General features: G+C 48.0%; 1 protein-coding gene across 3 annotated transcripts in view; it reads left to right on the forward strand.

Annotated features, from left to right (window-relative positions):
* Nucleotides 1-16,244, forward strand: part of TRIO (trio Rho guanine nucleotide exchange factor) — a 332,063-nt gene that overhangs the window by 282,384 nt on the left and 33,435 nt on the right. For all 3 annotated transcript variants that reach the window (XM_074356326.1, XM_074356335.1, XM_074356319.1), the window contains exons 35-37: nt 9,714-10,006; nt 11,443-11,613; nt 14,207-14,302. In XM_074356326.1, the coding sequence (XP_074212427.1) occupies nt 9,714-10,006; nt 11,443-11,613; nt 14,207-14,302 (560 nt within the window). The remainder of the gene's footprint in view (nt 1-9,713; nt 10,007-11,442; nt 11,614-14,206; nt 14,303-16,244) is intronic.

The following is a 16,244-nucleotide window of genomic DNA, read 5'->3' on the forward strand; positions in this document are numbered from 1 at the left end:
CTTGTCACTGGGGCTGCCCTCTCCTGGCGTTCTGGTCACAAGGCGTGGCAGCCACCAAGGTCATCTTTTCCTGGAATTCAACAACAACCTGGTTAAAAACCGTCCCCCGCCTCCCAGCTGCAGATCTGCCCATACCCAGAGCGTTCCTGGTCCCAGAAATGAGCCAGTTCCAGTTTTGCTCAGGGCATGGTAACTCAGTTCTCTAGGCTTGTATTAAATTCCTTCCATTGATCCAGACTAGCCCATGCTTTCTGTTATCCACTCTCAATAATAGCCCTTTCCTCCTCATTTCATTTCTGGGGTGGTTTCAGCTTTCCACTTTAGCAATATGTGATACCCTGTTCTTCTGATTAGCCAAGCAGAGGCTTATGTCATCTGCTTTCGTCTTTATTTCTTCACATTTCCTTATTGGAAGTTCAAGTGGTGAAATTCAAATGGAGAAAGACCTTGAAAATCTGATGGGTTTGACTGGAAATTCTGACAGGTTAGCACCTCTCCTCACAAGAATGAATTGGAGAAGAAAAACGATGCTTGAAGTTCTGCATTTGTTGACATAGCCACATTTTCCAAAGACTGTGTCATGTTTTAGGTGTTTTCAAAAACTGCAGTGGGACTAAATAGCATTTAGAGATTCCCAGAGCCCATTGCTTGTGCACCTTCTGCTCGCATGTTCTGTTAGGTTGGAGGTTACAAGCCTCGCATCTCTAGCGCCCCTCGGGTTAGGTGCTGGTGAGATGACGTTCTCTGTGCAGGACCCGACTCCCAAGACTAGTGCCCCGAACGGGGCAGCTGCTCTGTGCAGGCTCACACACCCTGCTTTCAACCTTCCCAAGGAAGAAGAGCCATTGCTTCTAATTGAGTCCTAGTCGAGTGTGTTTTAATCGATATCCCTGATTACTTCGTTGTGTTCTTCCATTCACAGTTCCGGGAGGTGCCTGCCAGGGAACTCTCCCGTGTGGTTCCTGGAAGGGGGCTGCACAGGGAACAGTCAATGTGTGGGTCGTTTATGTGCATTTTCTCAGGCGGCGGAGACCATGTGTTCTTCATTACAGCGTGAGCCGTGGCCATGCTGTGCTGGACCTCTGGTTAAATCTAGGGATTATTAAAAAAAAAAAAAAAAAAGGCTGGGGAATTTATCTCTTTCACATTTTATGTGCTCACTTCATATATGAAAGCAAAGTTCACATTTTTGCATTGAGGACGCACTGCACCAAATTGCGACGTATGTAAAACTTGCTTTTAATACCCTTGCGCCACATTTTCAGTCATTGCCGTCCCACATCTGTGCTCAGAGCCTCTGTACAGCTCCTAACTTTTTTAAGAGATTGTTTTTTGTGCTAATGTGCATTTGTTGTGACAGTGACAGGCTGGAGTAAAAGAACCCTGACCACCTGAACCTGGGCATGTGCAGAGGAGCAGGTAACTCACTGAGGGTGCAGGTCTGGTCCACGCCTGTGTCTCAGCTGCTGATGCTTCTTTATTGCACTGAGACAGATTAAGACCCACGGACTCTCAGAAACAGAAGATGAGTGAGGTGACTGGGATGAAAACTTAGGAGTCTAGCAAGAAGTTTCCAGATACTTACAAATAGAATAGAGATTTAAATTTGGGAAAACATTATAAAAAGCCTGGCTCTAATACTGTTACCCACCAAAAGTGTAGCCATATCACAAGGCAGTCAGTTTCTTCTTCTCGGTCACCTAAAATTATGTAAAATTCTCCAAGTAATACCCCGGCTTCGTCTCACTCCTCATTGTCCTAAACGAATCCGCCTGGCCTGCCCAGGCGACTGCAGTCACTGTGGAAAACAAAGAGAAGCTGTGATCCCTAGAAACGCATCTGGAAGAAGAATTTAGGATGAGCTCACTTTTATGTGATTTTCAAGAGCATTTCCAATGTGTTACTGTTTTTTTATTATTATTCCAAAAAAAAGCTACCTTGATCCCCAAAGCAGGGAATGAAAATCCTGTTTGAAAAATATAGAGAGAGAGGATCATTTACTCAGAAAATTTTGCTCTAGACTATTTTAACCAACCCAGTCAACGATCATAAATGCTTGCTTATTCTTTCTTTGCTGTGTAAGTAAGTAATTGATAGATCTGATTTCCACGTGTACATTACAGCCTTCCTGGTACAGTAGAAGGACTTCCTAAATAAAACGTGACTTGCTGCGTCAAATTCTTAAGACAGGTTTCAGAAGCAGCCGTTGGCCACGTGTACCTGATTAAACCCTGCCTGGTCTGTTCTAAAACAGTCGGATGGCATTGTTTTCTGACATTGGAAGCAGCTGCCCCAAAGTGTGCTTGAATTCTCTCTAGCACATAGCAATAACTGCTAAATAAACATTCAAGTCCTTGCAACTGGAATTGTAAATTAGGACTTTGCTTTGGGAGCGTGCGGAACTCTGAGTTCAGCTTACCCTGCTTGGAGTTTGTATCAAGATGTCCTGGCACGGTTCCTTTGACAGATATCTGTGAACGCCTACAATGGCCAGAAAGATGGGAATAAACCTAACCAGCTAAAATCGTTCTGGGAGCTTCTGTGGAGGAGAATTTGAAATGTGAGATGGCTGTTTGCTGGGAAGTCTCCCAGCATTGCATGTGTGCATCTGCGTGGTGGTCGTGCCTCATCAGACGTGATGGGCCACCAGCACTGGTCCCGTGTGTGCATGTTTGGCTGGAGAGAGGGGTGCCCGGGGGGCAGATGCGTAGTGACACACCAGCCAGCAGGCTCGGGCTTTGCCGGCCCTCCTGCTCTTGGCGCAGTGGTGGATCCTTCAGGTCGATCCTCGCGCATGTTGCCGCCCTACGCCATCCCACTTTCTTCCTCGTGTTTTGCAATTTCTTTTTCTGGGAAAAATGTGAGTACTGTCTCATGTTTGTGTTAGGCTGTGTGTTGACAAAGACCTGTTTTGTTCCTTTTCCCCCCAGCAGCCTGGTAAGGAGTCACCGTCATGTCATTGTCAGGAAACTGGAGGACTTGTCAGATACCCACGCCCAGTACCTGCCAGGGATGGGCTGGAACCCCTGCCCCACTGCTTCTGAATGACCATTAATCTGTGAAGTGCTTGCTTGAAGGGACAGGCAGGCTTTAAACTCTAGAGCTTCAGCCTGAACAAAGCAGCGACGACCTCTGCCCCCCGGAGCCTGTGTGCTGCTGGGACTGAAACAGAAGGCAGGCAGGAGGGCGTGTTGGTGAAGCGTGTCCAAACTCAGGGGCTTTAAGTTCAGTGACAGCCATCCTCGGCAATCCAGCTTTTACCCTAGGACGTTTAGAAATGTCTTCAAGCCTTCTTGCCATTGTGAACATGAAGAGAGGGTTAAACTGAAACACGATCCTTTTCTCAGTCTGCAGCTAGCAAGCTCTGGTCCCTTTTCCTTTTTTTCTTGCGTTAAAAAAAAAAAAAGCCTTTATTAATCACAGATGTCTCAAATTTAGAGACTGGGGCTAAGAGGCGATTTCTCTTCTCCCAGCAGGTTTTGTGCTGTGTGTTCACATGGTGAAGCTCTTTCCTGTGTGGGGCTGAGGGTCAGGGCCTCTGCTTTCCCCTCCTTTCTTCAGCTTTTTTCTTTATTTAAGAAGAAATCTAGCATGGACTTTGGATGAACTCTGACTTCAGCAAAGAGCCATCTATGTGGGGTTGTTTTCCCCTCAAAATAAGAAGAGAGAAACTTTGATTTCCTCTCTAAGGGCTTCAGGCAGATCACAAATGGCTTTTTTTTGTACACATGAGCATCTTTTTAAATGACTGAGATGTGCTGATAGTATGTCTTTATGCTGCAGTTTACTTTGTCCTCTTAAGGAACAAGTTTTTAAAAATAGAAACAGAATGAAGTGCTTCATCTAGGTTGCTTCATTCATTATTCATACACTGAAAAATGATTTTGAATATGTCTTGCATACCACACTGGGCCTGTGACTACAAAACAGTTAAACCGAATCCTGGTGTCCCGAGTGCTCACACTTCGCATAAATATAACCAAGTAAGCTCTGTGGTGAGTTCTGTACTACCAGGGAGTCCTGGAGGAGGTTGCCTTGACCACCTGACATTTGTGGACCAGGCTTTACAGTTTGTAAAGCTCGTTTATTTCTGCTATTTCTTGTAATCCTCTCTTAGTCCTGTCAGATGAGGAAATTCAGATGCCAGAATGTTGGCCCAGGGGCAGGGCTGTTGAGGGGAAGAGCCAGGCTCAAGCTCAGACCCTTTGATGAGCCCAGAGTCCCTTCCGACGTCCTCAGTTGATCTTCCATCTGGACGTTGAACCAGCAGGGGTTCCCCAGGCCGGGAGAGAAGGGCACCTCCCCACAAGGCATGCTGTGTGCGGCGGGTGTTCACAGACGTGGGCGCTGGTGACAGGGTGGAAAGGCAGCAGGACCGAGCATCCTGAGTGTTGAGCGGTAACTGAAGGTGGAAACAGGAACGACACAACTTTGAGTGACACACGAGCTTTCCGCCATGTTTCTCAGGGCAGTTGGGGCCAGGCTCCGCTGGGGGACGTGCCAGGGGACGTTCCTGTGCTCCCCACCCTCACCACGGGCATCCGCAAGACAGCATCACATAGCGCGAGCCGGTGCAGGAGTGGCTGTGGACTGCTCTGAATGACCATCTTGTAAGCAAATAATTCACACACTTACGACCTTGACTGAAATTAGATGTGACATATAGCTCATCTCAGAACTGACGGAGACACAGCACCAAGTCAGGATGTCGCCGTTCATGGGGGTGGACGTGAGTCATCAGGCAGCGCTCAGGCTGGGAAACAGCCTGTGGCTGGGAATCGATTCGTTCACGCACCCATTCATTATTTATTCAACATATACTTATTAAGCTCCAAGGATGTGCCAGACGTCCCGCTGGCAGCTGGGCCCGCAGCTGTCAACAAACCACACCCCGTGCCCGCCCACGTGAGGCCTGGAGTCTAAGGTCATGGTGCTTCCTGTCCTGACAGCTCCTCAGCTAAAAGTGCTGTTGTGGCTGGGTGATGCAGAGCCCTGCCTGGGCCTCCACCCCAGATTGATGCTTGTTGTTGACCTGCGCCATCCACAGTCCACCTGCGCAGAGAGCAGGGTCTCATAGGAAGGGGGCTGCCCCAGGAGAGTTTGTGCCTGGCCAGGACACTTCAGACGCAGGCATCGCGGCGTCACTGGGAGCTCCTCTAAGGAAGGCACCTGTGTGCAGACCAGTAACTCAGGATCCACCCAAGGAGACCCTCTAAAGCTCTGTTCATTGTGTGATTGATGCTTCCCGTGTGCCCAGGAACTTTGGAGACCTTGATTCTACTGGATGCCATTAGGACATGTTGTTTAATTTAAAATTTGCAGCAGAGCAGTTGGCCTAGTGGTCAGTCTGTTCTTTAGATAACTAAAAATAATAGCAGACACTTTATTTCATTCTAATGGTTTGATTTAGGTTTAAATAATTTTTAAGTCTTAAAAATTCCTGATTTATGCATTATGTCACAATCCAGTAAAGACTGTATAAATGGGCTGTTAAACTCACAGTGTCCAAGTCAGTGGATTTTCTGTGTTGAAAAGAAAAAACTACAATTTATTGTTTTTTCCAAAAGTGTCAAACACCTTGAAGAATTGAGCATTATTGTTTAAAAAAAAAACTGAAAAGAGAAGAAATTTATCTGTTTGCTTTTGGTTTTGGTTATGTTTTCCATTGGTGATCACCCAAATTGTGACTAATGTAAGGAGAAGATCTGCACAAGACAAAATAATCTGCCTGTCTTACAGACAGGTGAAGGAATTTTCCCTCTGCATTTTCAGACTTCTGAAACGAAATTGTTTTTTAAGGTAAAATTTTAAAATTCACCAAAACTTCCTTCTGAGTTTATACTTGCTGCTAGCATTTTTCTAAGTCATAAATATTCTAGTGAAGTGAAATAATGTCACTGAAATGACTTGATGAAAAGCAGCTCAGGAAGAGAACCCCTTTTCCCTTCAGAATAGCAATTTGTCTGCAGCACCGGTGAGCTCTGACCTTGGACAGCTCTGCCTCCGTCCTGGGTCTAGGCTGGAACGGTTGGGCCATGGTCAAGTTTATAATACTTGACCTGCCAGGTGAGGCAAAAACAATCTCTTTTAACTCTGCTTCCAAAGTGCAGAGAACCAGATCCTCTGCGACTGAGCCCAGGAAGAAGCTAGGAGATGACGTCTCTCGTTTCTTTTTCTTTTTAACCATTTTTACAAACCCAGCTTATTTCCTAAGCAAGGCCGGAATGCCCTGAGAGTCATCCTTGTAAAACCAGCCAGGTCCCACAGGGCTTTACTGAGGGACTGCAGCCTCCTAAGACTGCTGCTGACCCGGGGAGGGGTCTGTGTGTCAGGGAGGCTGCCCACAGCTGCCCACCCCGTCCAAGAGCTCTCACTTCTCCGCAACCTGCGAGCTTCCCTGGACACAGACCATGTCAGAGTTCATAGTGGCGACCCCTTCACGGAGGGATCATATTACATGCTGCATTGCTCCCGTGTCAGATTCCCCCATATTCTCACTTTTAGGCACAAAAACATGTGGAAAGCTCATTTGTTGGCTTAGACAGTGTCCCCATCACTTCTAATGTGTGAGTCTCTGCTTATGAACGTTAGGACCTGCAGCTGATTTAGTTTTATTGAAGTGCATTGGCCTCCGTCTTTTTCTGGCCTCCCTTGGCTCATACGAGGTGCAGCAGGGCTCCATCAGGAACACCGCATCACCTGCCGGCCAGTCCGGGCTGTCTCGCTGCCTCCACCCGGATGCCGCCTTCACGGTTCTTTGTCCTGTGCGGTTACTCAGCTGAATGTCCATGGAGGAAATGCTGTCCCTAGAACAGGGCTCTGTCTCTTCTGGCTGGAGAGTTCTGCAGTTTCTGGTCGATACTTGATGCATGCCTGCTGCATACCAGGCTCTGTGCAGGCCCTGGGCTCACCGCACAGACGAGGCCCCTGCCTTCCTGCAGCTTCGTGAGCTCGTAATGGGTTATTTGTCCAAAGGCCAGCTTCAGCGCTGCCTCCTTCATGAAGGCTTCCGTGATCCCCCCCACCTGATGCCCCTTCTTAACTTCTGCCAGGGTTTGTATCCGCTGATAGCATTCAGTGTCCCAGTTGTACCTGAATGGTGGTGGTGTGGTGCGATCGTTGAACGCACTGCATGGTGTGTCGCCTGCATGGAGGACGTAGATTTATTCATCTCTCTCCAGTGACAAGTACAGGGTTTGGCTCTGAGTCCCAGCACAGTAAATGACTGTGAAATATGTCACCTGCTGTGGCCAGCACAGTGTCTTGCTAATAGTTGGTACTTAGAAACACTTTAGCTGAATAAATGATCATCTGGCATGTGGATTGTCCCAACTCTCCTCTTCCTTTTGTTCTTCCTGTTCCCAGGGGAGGGACCACGTCTGCCTCGCTCGCCTCTTATCCTCGGTCGGCACCTGAGAAGGTCCCTCTGAGGCTCTTCCTGCAATGCGTGTTGTTAATGGTTTCTCCTCCCTCGTCCATATGGTACCTGAGGAAAACGAGGCTGATGTGGGAACGTTTTAGTAATTCTTCTGTAAAACTAAATAAAAATATGTGCGCACATACGAAGGGGAAAAGGTTTTTACTCTTAAACAGAATGGTGCATTGACTAGTTTTGAGCCAAAGTCTGCCTCTGAGAAGATCAAGATTTTTAAGAATGAGTGATCCTGCTTGAAATGCGTCATCTGTTTATGGGAGATTATACCCTCTCCCCACGCGAGCTGGGGCAAGGAAGGAACAGGCCGGCAGGCAGACGGCTCTCCGCTGTCTAGCCCCGGCGTCTGGAGCATCTGTGGGAAACGAGTGTTGCCTCTGGTACATATAATCACAGGATTGGGAGGACTTAACTCCCTTGCCTTTTAACCGCAGCACATAATGCTCTCCAGTGCCACAGAGGTGAATACAGCTAATACAGTTGTCTGTGTGAACTCAGTTTTTTAAAGATGATTTTATTTTTAAGACTTCAAAAGATTTAAGAAGCTAACAAGCTAGTGAATGACCTTCTTCCCTCCATTTCTCATCGTGTGGCGTTTTATTCCCCTTCACCGCGCCGGGGCCCTCCTAGGGCCCAGTGCCCGGGAAGGGGCCCTGCAGTGTCCTGGGTCAGTGGTTTTCCGTTTGTAGAATGACGCCTCACAGAACTCCATGAGTCTTTTGAGTGTCAGCTGTTACCTAAGTTTCTTTATAGCTCCTTTTTCCTCCTGAAAAATTGTGAACTCGGTGTTGACTGTGTTTAATTTTTGAGATCCAGTGAGAAGATTCATTTGAATGTATTTTCAAATAACATTTTGGTTATTTCACCACGGCTTCTCCTCCTCACATTTCTTTTAAAAAACGTGTTGTTGTTTTGTTCATTGTTGCCGGCATTTACTCCAACATGTGCAGTAACTTTGCTGAGGCTGAGAGCAAGGACGCCACACGCCTGTGTGGTTCCAGAGAATGCCGAGGGCCGGCTCTCCCCGTGAACCAGCCAGCTCTGCCCTTTCACAGCCGCTGGCCTCACCCTGGCACTGAACTTTCTAGAAGGGTGCTGTTTGTCACAGTGCCTGACCAGATCAAAGCTATCTGACATATACACGCACACACGTATACATACATGCAGGCAGACCTCGCTTTATTTTTTGCACTTCCCGTGGCTTCCCCTACCTGGCCTTCTCCTGTGGACCTCTATTCTCCATCTCCTCCGAGGCCTCTGACCCTCTGCCTGCCCTCTCTTGCTGGTCATCCTGAGAGCCCATTCCCTGGCTCTTTTCTCTCCCTCCACATTTTTCTTGGATGATTTATATTCATGTCTTTAGAGACTGCATTTTTAACTAAGTGAAGGTTTGTGACAACTCTGCCTCTGTTGGCACTGTTTTTCCAACAGCATTTGCTCACTTTGTATCTCAGTGTCACATTTTGATGATTCTTACAATATTTCAAACCCTCCACCAGCAAAAAGATTACAGTTTGCTGAAGGGTCAGATGATGGTTATCATTTTCAGCAATAAAGTGTTTTTTAATTAAGGTGTCCGCATTGTTTTTTTTAGACAATGCTGTTGCACACTTAATAGACTACAGTATATTGGAAACATAACTTTTACGTGCCCTGGGAAACCACAAAAATTCTTCTGACTCACTTTTTTGTGATACTCACTTTATAGCAATGGTCTGGAACTGAATCCACAATATCTCCAAGGTCTGCCTGTATGTATGTTTATTGAGTGGTACTTGTATTCGCTAGGAGTGAGTCAGACTAACACATTTATCCAACAGGATTAGTTTTAATTTCTGTTGAATTCTTCTTTAAGCCATTCTTTCTTGGGTTTTGTCCACCAAAAAAACAGGTAAAAATAATTTAAACTTTCAGTCCTCCCGTATCTGTGATGGTGACGTTTTGAGTCTGTGTGATAATGATGCTGGTCTTCAGAGTTGGTGACTTGGGGTTTTTTTGGAGGGGGCAGGACATCTGGAGAAAAATCATCTCTGGCAGAACTCAAGTTGGGAAACATTGGACGGGTGAGCACGCGGGTTGGACTGCCCCCGACACATCCCACCCCTGCTCCCCAGGGTAGCACCAGCGGGCGCAGCTCCTGGCTGGCGGGCCACTGACCTTGGTGTCAGCTGGGTGGTGCTGAAACTCGTAGGCACAACGGCACCGGCCGGGACCTCGGGAGGCTTTGGGGGCCGTCAGTCACGCTCGCCTGTCTCTCTCTCTCCCTCTCTCACCCCATCAGACTCGCTGTCTGTCTCCAGCAACGATGCCAGCCCGCCCGCCTCCGTGGCCTCCCTCCAGCCCCACATGATGGGGGCGCAGAGCTCCCCGGGCCCCAAGCGCCCAGGCAACACGCTGCGCAAGTGGCTGACCAGCCCGGTGCGGCGCCTGAGCAGCGGCAAGGCCGACGGGCACGTGAAGAAGCTGGCGCACAAGCACAAGAAGAGCAGGGAGGTGCGCAAGAGCGCCGACGCCGGCTCACAGAAGGACTCGGACGACAGCGCGGCCACCCCGCAGGACGAGACCGTCGAAGAGGTGAGGGCCCCGCACGCACAGCCGCCCAGGCCCCACAGGGCCTCCGGCACCTCCTCCCAGAGCCGCGGAAACAGCTGCTGGTCCCGTGAATGCACTCACTCGGTGGTTTTCCGTGTGTTCCCAGGGAGGACCCATGTCAGAGCCCAGCTGAGGTCCTTTAGCCGCCTGCTAGGGTTAAGGGGCCTACGTGTGGCTTCTGATCAAGGGATCAGGGGACCGAGAGCCCCCTCCCAAGGCATGGACACCCCTGCCTGCTCCATGAGGAAGGGGGTGCCCTGCTGCCTCGGCCCCCTCTTCCCTCCAATCACAGGCAAAGCCCAGGTTGCCGCCCATGTTGCGGAAGATTTCAGCGGTCCCTGAGGTTAGCACTCAGCCACAGTGGCAGCGTTTTGCAGGGAAAGCTCCAGTTTTAGACTTGAGGGGCCTGCAGGAATGTGTGCATCCTTTAGTTATTTCTACCACCACGCCTGCCCCCATATTCATACTTATATTTATCTTGAGTAGAAAAAAACCCAGTTAATTTACTTTGCTAACCCAGTAATAAACACCGGATTACTCCCACGTCATCAAAGATAAAAATGTGAAAAAAAATAGTGTACATAGTCAACCAGGAATTATTTTTAATTTCCTTTTTGGGGGAGTGGGAGGCTTCAGTTCCCTCCTGATCCCCAAGATGGGCCTTCAGCAATGTGGTGTCAGTGAGGGGCCCTCAGTGTTTTTAGCTTGAACCTCCGCTACCCTCCAGTTCCCTCACAGACTCAAAAAGAAAAAGGCAGAGAGAGAGAGAGAGGACAAGATTTGTATCGTGTAATTTATTTTGCAGATGTGGGGTTTCTGCTGCTTTTTTCCTGGGCCTGCTTTTGCTGTGGGTTTTCACTGGAGTGTATGGTTCGTTTACATCCTCATCTGTTTTCTATACCATGTCCTCTTAGTAGAAATAAAACTGACGTTTTTTTCTTAAAAGTAAAAATAGAGGAAAATTAATGTGATAATTCAGATTCTTAAAATGCATCTTGAATTGTGTTTTTCTTTATGCCCGCATGATTTCAGTGAATTTTATTCATGCAAAGTACCAAAAGTGAAATGATAGAAGACTGGAGGAACTGAGGGGTATGGTCCAAATTTTTGAACTTTTTTTTTTTAATTGGCTTCTTAAAGATGAGATATGTTCAGAGCCTGACGGTTAACGTTGGTAGGCCCTTCCAAAGACACTCCCAGCGGCCCTTTCCTCTTCCAAGTTGGCCAGCAAGGGAGTTAGATTGCAGGAGGGGATGAATGTTCCCATCGGGCTGGAAGGAGCTTGGGCCTGATTCCTGCATCTCAGTTTCAGTCCCGGCTGTGCTTTTTCCAGTTAACCCCTGGGGGCTCGGTTTCTGTGAGCTGACCGTGACAGCCAGGGCCTTGGTTCTAATGGGCGAATGTCGGTCTGGTTTCAGAGAGGCCGGAATGAGGGCCTGAGCAGCGGCACGCTCTCCAAGTCCTCGTCCTCAGGCATGCAGAGCTGCGGAGAGGAGGAAGGCGAGGAGGGGGCGGACGCCGTGCCTCTGCCCCCGCCCATGGCCATCCAGCAGCACAGCCTGCTCCAGCCAGACTCACAGGACGACAAGGTAAGGGGGCCTAGGCTGCCCTGAGCGAGGAGAGGGGGCCTCATGGTTGCTGGTGTGCCCCAGCCTCACTGCAGGACATAGAGAACATCCCGGGGCTGGGAAAATGTACCTGGAAGACATGCTGATTTTCCAGGCAGAATTCTGCCTATTTTCCCTCTAAAAGTATGGATAACAAAAGCTACTTCCTAAGCTGTAGGAATATGCCCAGTCTCTCATACACAGGTGCTTATATAAATCCATTCATTGCACTTTTTAATGGATGCTCTAGTAATTGCTACTTCTAAAGTCATTTTAATTTTTGTCGCTGTGCTGACGAGGGTCCCTGAGAGGCCAGTCAGAGAAATCACACGCCGCCTGCGTGGTTATGGCCTAAATGCATATGAGCCTGTCTGGTTCTCTCTGTTAGGTGTCTTTGCGTATAGGTCTTGTTTTCAGATGAGATGCATTGCTGTCCAGTTCCTTTTTCCAACATGGCAAACATCTGGATCAAACTGGACTGTGGGGCTAGTTGTCAGAGTGCAGGAATCAGTTCAAAGCCATGAATCTACTCTTTGGATGTGTGAGGAGGCTTCGAGCCAAGTAAATCTTGTTTTCTGTTTTCTGTTTTTTGGGGGTTTTTTTTTCCCTTTTTTGGAGTTCTTACAGAATCTCAGATTGTTTTGCCCATCCCAGTGGTAGATCCCTAAAATGCCAAAGAGGAAACCTGATACCTGTGCCCTGCACATCCTCTCACGTTCTGGCACATTCTGCCTCTCTAAACTGGCAGGTGTTGAAAACTGCACTATAAAGTAATTTCTGGTGATTTTTTTTTTTTTGGCAGTAACTAAATTTTGTGAATTAAACAGTTGTTTTAATCAGTTTCCCCCTTCTTCCCCTTTCTCCTTCCCTGGCTACCTCCTCTGCACTAACACAGTCACTGGCTGGATGGCCCGTATGTCATGAGCTGGGGTCGGCCCCCACCCAGTGATTGACAGCAGCAGGGCCCAGGCGGACCCTGCGTTAGTCTTCACCCAAGGGCCCTTCCCTGTAGGAGCTGCTTCCTTCTCCTCCAGTGGCCTCGTGTACAGTGAGGGTGCCGTGGGTCTTGGCAGAAGGAGGGAACCTGGGTTCGAGCCTGGAGTTTGGGGGGCATCTCCGGTGCAGACCCCGTGCTGTGGGGGGCAGAAGGGCCTGGGATGAGAGAGGAGCTCACCCCCTGCTGCCCAGAGCAGACCCACCAGGGAGTGGGGCTCTGAGCACTCCTCAGTTACTTTCTAGCATTCATTCTAAGCTATACCTTTTTAAAGGCAGAAGACAGAAATTGCCTAAATCTGGATGGTTGGCCAGAAAGTGAGGGGCCAGGCCTGGTTGACTGATTCACCACATAAGAGAGTGTTTTTCTCTGTGTAAAGAGTGGATTGCACAATATTCTTCTTTTTGCTAAAATCGTTTATTGGCTGTTGTGTTACCGCATTGGGTATTATCAATAGAAATTCTTCTTTTACAAGAATCTGTAGTGATGTTCCCAGGGACTATTATCTTGTGACTAATATTCTGTTTTGTTCTGTTTTCTCTTTTTGTAAACTTTCACTGCAGCATTATGTTGATTTGTGTTCTGTGTCTGTTTTGGCTCAGTTTCCTTACCTCTCCATTTGAAGTTTTTTCCTTGTTCTCTTCACCTCATAGTCCAGATTCCATTAGACCAAGCCAACATTTGTTTTACCAAGTGCATATCTGGATCCGCATTGTAAAAGCCTTGTTGTAAGCGTATAATCCGTACCTGTCTGCTGTGAGACACGCATCATTAGGACGGCTAGCCGTGTGTCGCATGCGTCTCTGCCGTCCTTAATATGAAGCAAGGTTCATATTACCTCCCTTCTAGTTTCCAGTAAATTAATGGTGCACGTAATCTGCAAACACGCCGTGTTTGCTAATTACTGAAACTTGAACTCAGTAGCCCCTCCCCAGATCCCTTACCTGTCCACCCCTGTACACCCTGGCTCTGGCCGTAAATGGCATCTGATAGCTTGTGAGGCCACAGATCTCCTGTCCTCTGCACTAATCATTGGGGAAATGGATGGCACAGAAAATGGTGAGCTTGTCCCCCTCTTCCCTGTCTGGTCAGTGCTCCGGGTTCCTTTCCTTTTCCTGTTGCTTTCTTTTAGCCCCGTCCATGCAGTAAAGCCATTTTTAGTATCCTATTTTGTTTCCCAATTATTTAAAGGGTTCACTCATTCACCTTCAGGCCTTTCTCTCTTCCGTTGATCAGATTCTCCATTTTTTCCCTCCTTAGCCAGTAGCCCAGCCAGCAGTGGCAAAAGTTAGAATTTTCCCATGCCTCTTTGAAAAATGTTCTGATGGTACATGACTGCGGATTAAAAACAGACTTTGTCTGCTTTCCACATGTGTCCCAGACAGGTCTTATTTAATATTTCATGTCAGAGTATTGTAAATTTTAAAAGATGGCTTTAAATAAATGCAAACAAAGACAAACTTGTGGTCGTTTTGTCTGGAATTACTTTTAAGAAGAGAATAAGCTTGCAGGAGAAATTTCTGTCTGTCCGGTGACTAACATGGGCATTCCCCTCCCCGTCTCTCTGACCTTCCTCCGCAGGCCTCCTCCCGGTTGTTGGTCCGCCCCACCAGCTCCGAAACGCCGAGCGCAGCCGAGCTCGTCAGTGCGATTGAGGAGCTCGTGAAAAGCAAGATGGTAAGGCTGCCCAGAGGCCTGGTCCGAGGGCTGGAAGGTGCCCCAGGTGCCGCCTGCTGGTGGGCCTTCCCTTGTCCACGGGTGGCTCTTGTCTGCAGGGTGGAGTTCAGAGCCCCCAAGCCCACCCTCGCTTCTGACCAACCACAGGTTTAAAGATCCCCAGGACCAGTCTCAGGTTCAGTAAGTGGCCTGAATGGTTCACAGAACTTAGAGAAGCCACAGTGGCGGTTCATGACCGTGAAAGGATGCAGCTGAAAATCAGCCAGGGAGGAGGTGCAGGGGCAGGTCTGGGAGAGTCCAGATTCGGGCTGCCCTTGTCCTCTTCTGGTAAAGTCCCGTGAACAGTGCTGACGATACGTGCAGAACATTGCAGACCAGAGATGCTCCTCCGAGCCTCAGTGCTCAGAGTTTTTATCTGGGCTCAGTCACATACACAAGAGTGACCACTTATATGGCTCAGCCCTGTCCCCTGCCCCTCCAGAGATCAAGATCTCACATGGACCAGAGCCCCCCTCAAAAGTCACATTGTTAGCATAGACTGTCTTGGCCCAAGACCCCCAGCTAAACAGAGACATCATCAAGCAGGACATTCCAAGGGCATAGAGGGACCTCCCGGGGGCCAAGATCAGCCCTTCCTCGCACCCGTATCGTCCTCAGTGCTGGCATCATCCTAGCCCGTGTGGTCAGCTCCAGTCTTGTCTGGAGGTGTGCCCAGGGTCGGTGGTACTCACAGATGGCCGCCGCAAGTCTCTTGCTGTCTCTGAGATCTTTCATTTGGATTCGCAGTGTGTAAAAGAGAAGGGTTTGCCTTGCTATGTAAGGGCTTATTTTGTTAGTGACGTCTCTATTGCCAGTTGGTCAGCGTGGATTCATTTAATAAAAGCCCCAAATCAAATGTTGATTTTTTTGAAGTTAGGTATGCATTGTTCCTAGTTGATTCAAATCCATAAATTTCTGTGTTCCTTTAGTTTTCCTGTGAAATAGAAAAACGAGCAATGGTAACAGCTTTTTAGACTAGTGTGTCCTACTGGCCTGCTGCATCTTTTACAAGTCACCCCTCCTACAGTAAAGGCCCTCGGCCTCTCCCACATTCCCTTCTCCAGAGAGAACCACTGTGAACAACTTGCTGTATTTCCCTCCAGACACTTTCTTTTTAGGTGCAGGTATATATCGGGGGCGGGTGCATCTGCGGGCTTTTTCTTTCAAAATGGATTCATTTGATTTTTAAGATTCTAAGACTTAATGTGTCTTGAGGATCTCCTCACATCAGTATGTATAGATTCAGCTCTATCTTTTTAATAGCTTTATCATATTCCATTACACAGATGCAGCAATAAAAATACCATTATACTATAATTTATTTAAATAAATTCCTATATATATATTTCTCAATTTTCACTGTTATAAGCACACATTTCTTATGTCTGTGATTATATCTGTAGGTAAGTTTCCAGCATTGGAATTGCTAGATCGAAGGGTTTACTATTGACCCTTCAACAACATGGGTTTGAATTTCACGGGTCCACTTACACGCAGGTGTTTTCCAATAGCAGATAATACAGCACGGCACAACCTGCAGCTGGTTGAACCCTCTGACACAGAACCATAGATACAGAGGAACCATGCATGCAGAGGGTCTGCATCCCAACCCCAGCATCGTTCAAGGGTTAGCGGTACTTTCTTAAAGTTAGGAGTGTATCTTCCTTTGCCAGTAGTAACTGGGTACCTCTAATGAGGCTGGTTGACTAGGTCAAGGGGAAACTGTACCTAAAATTCAGACAGGTATTGCTGTGCTGTAGCTAGAATGCCCTCCAGGTGGTAGTCTGTGCTGTGGTCTGAGAAGGATGCAGTGGGCTCCCAGGTTAGACAGGATGTTAGACTGAAAGGCTGCTAGGACTTGGTAGATAAACCAAGATCTTGATTCTACTGGTCAAAAATTTGT

The sequence above is a fragment of the Camelus bactrianus genome, chromosome 3 (genome assembly GCF_048773025.1).
Source record: "Camelus bactrianus isolate YW-2024 breed Bactrian camel chromosome 3, ASM4877302v1, whole genome shotgun sequence".
NCBI lineage: Eukaryota > Metazoa > Chordata > Mammalia > Artiodactyla > Camelidae > Camelus > Camelus bactrianus.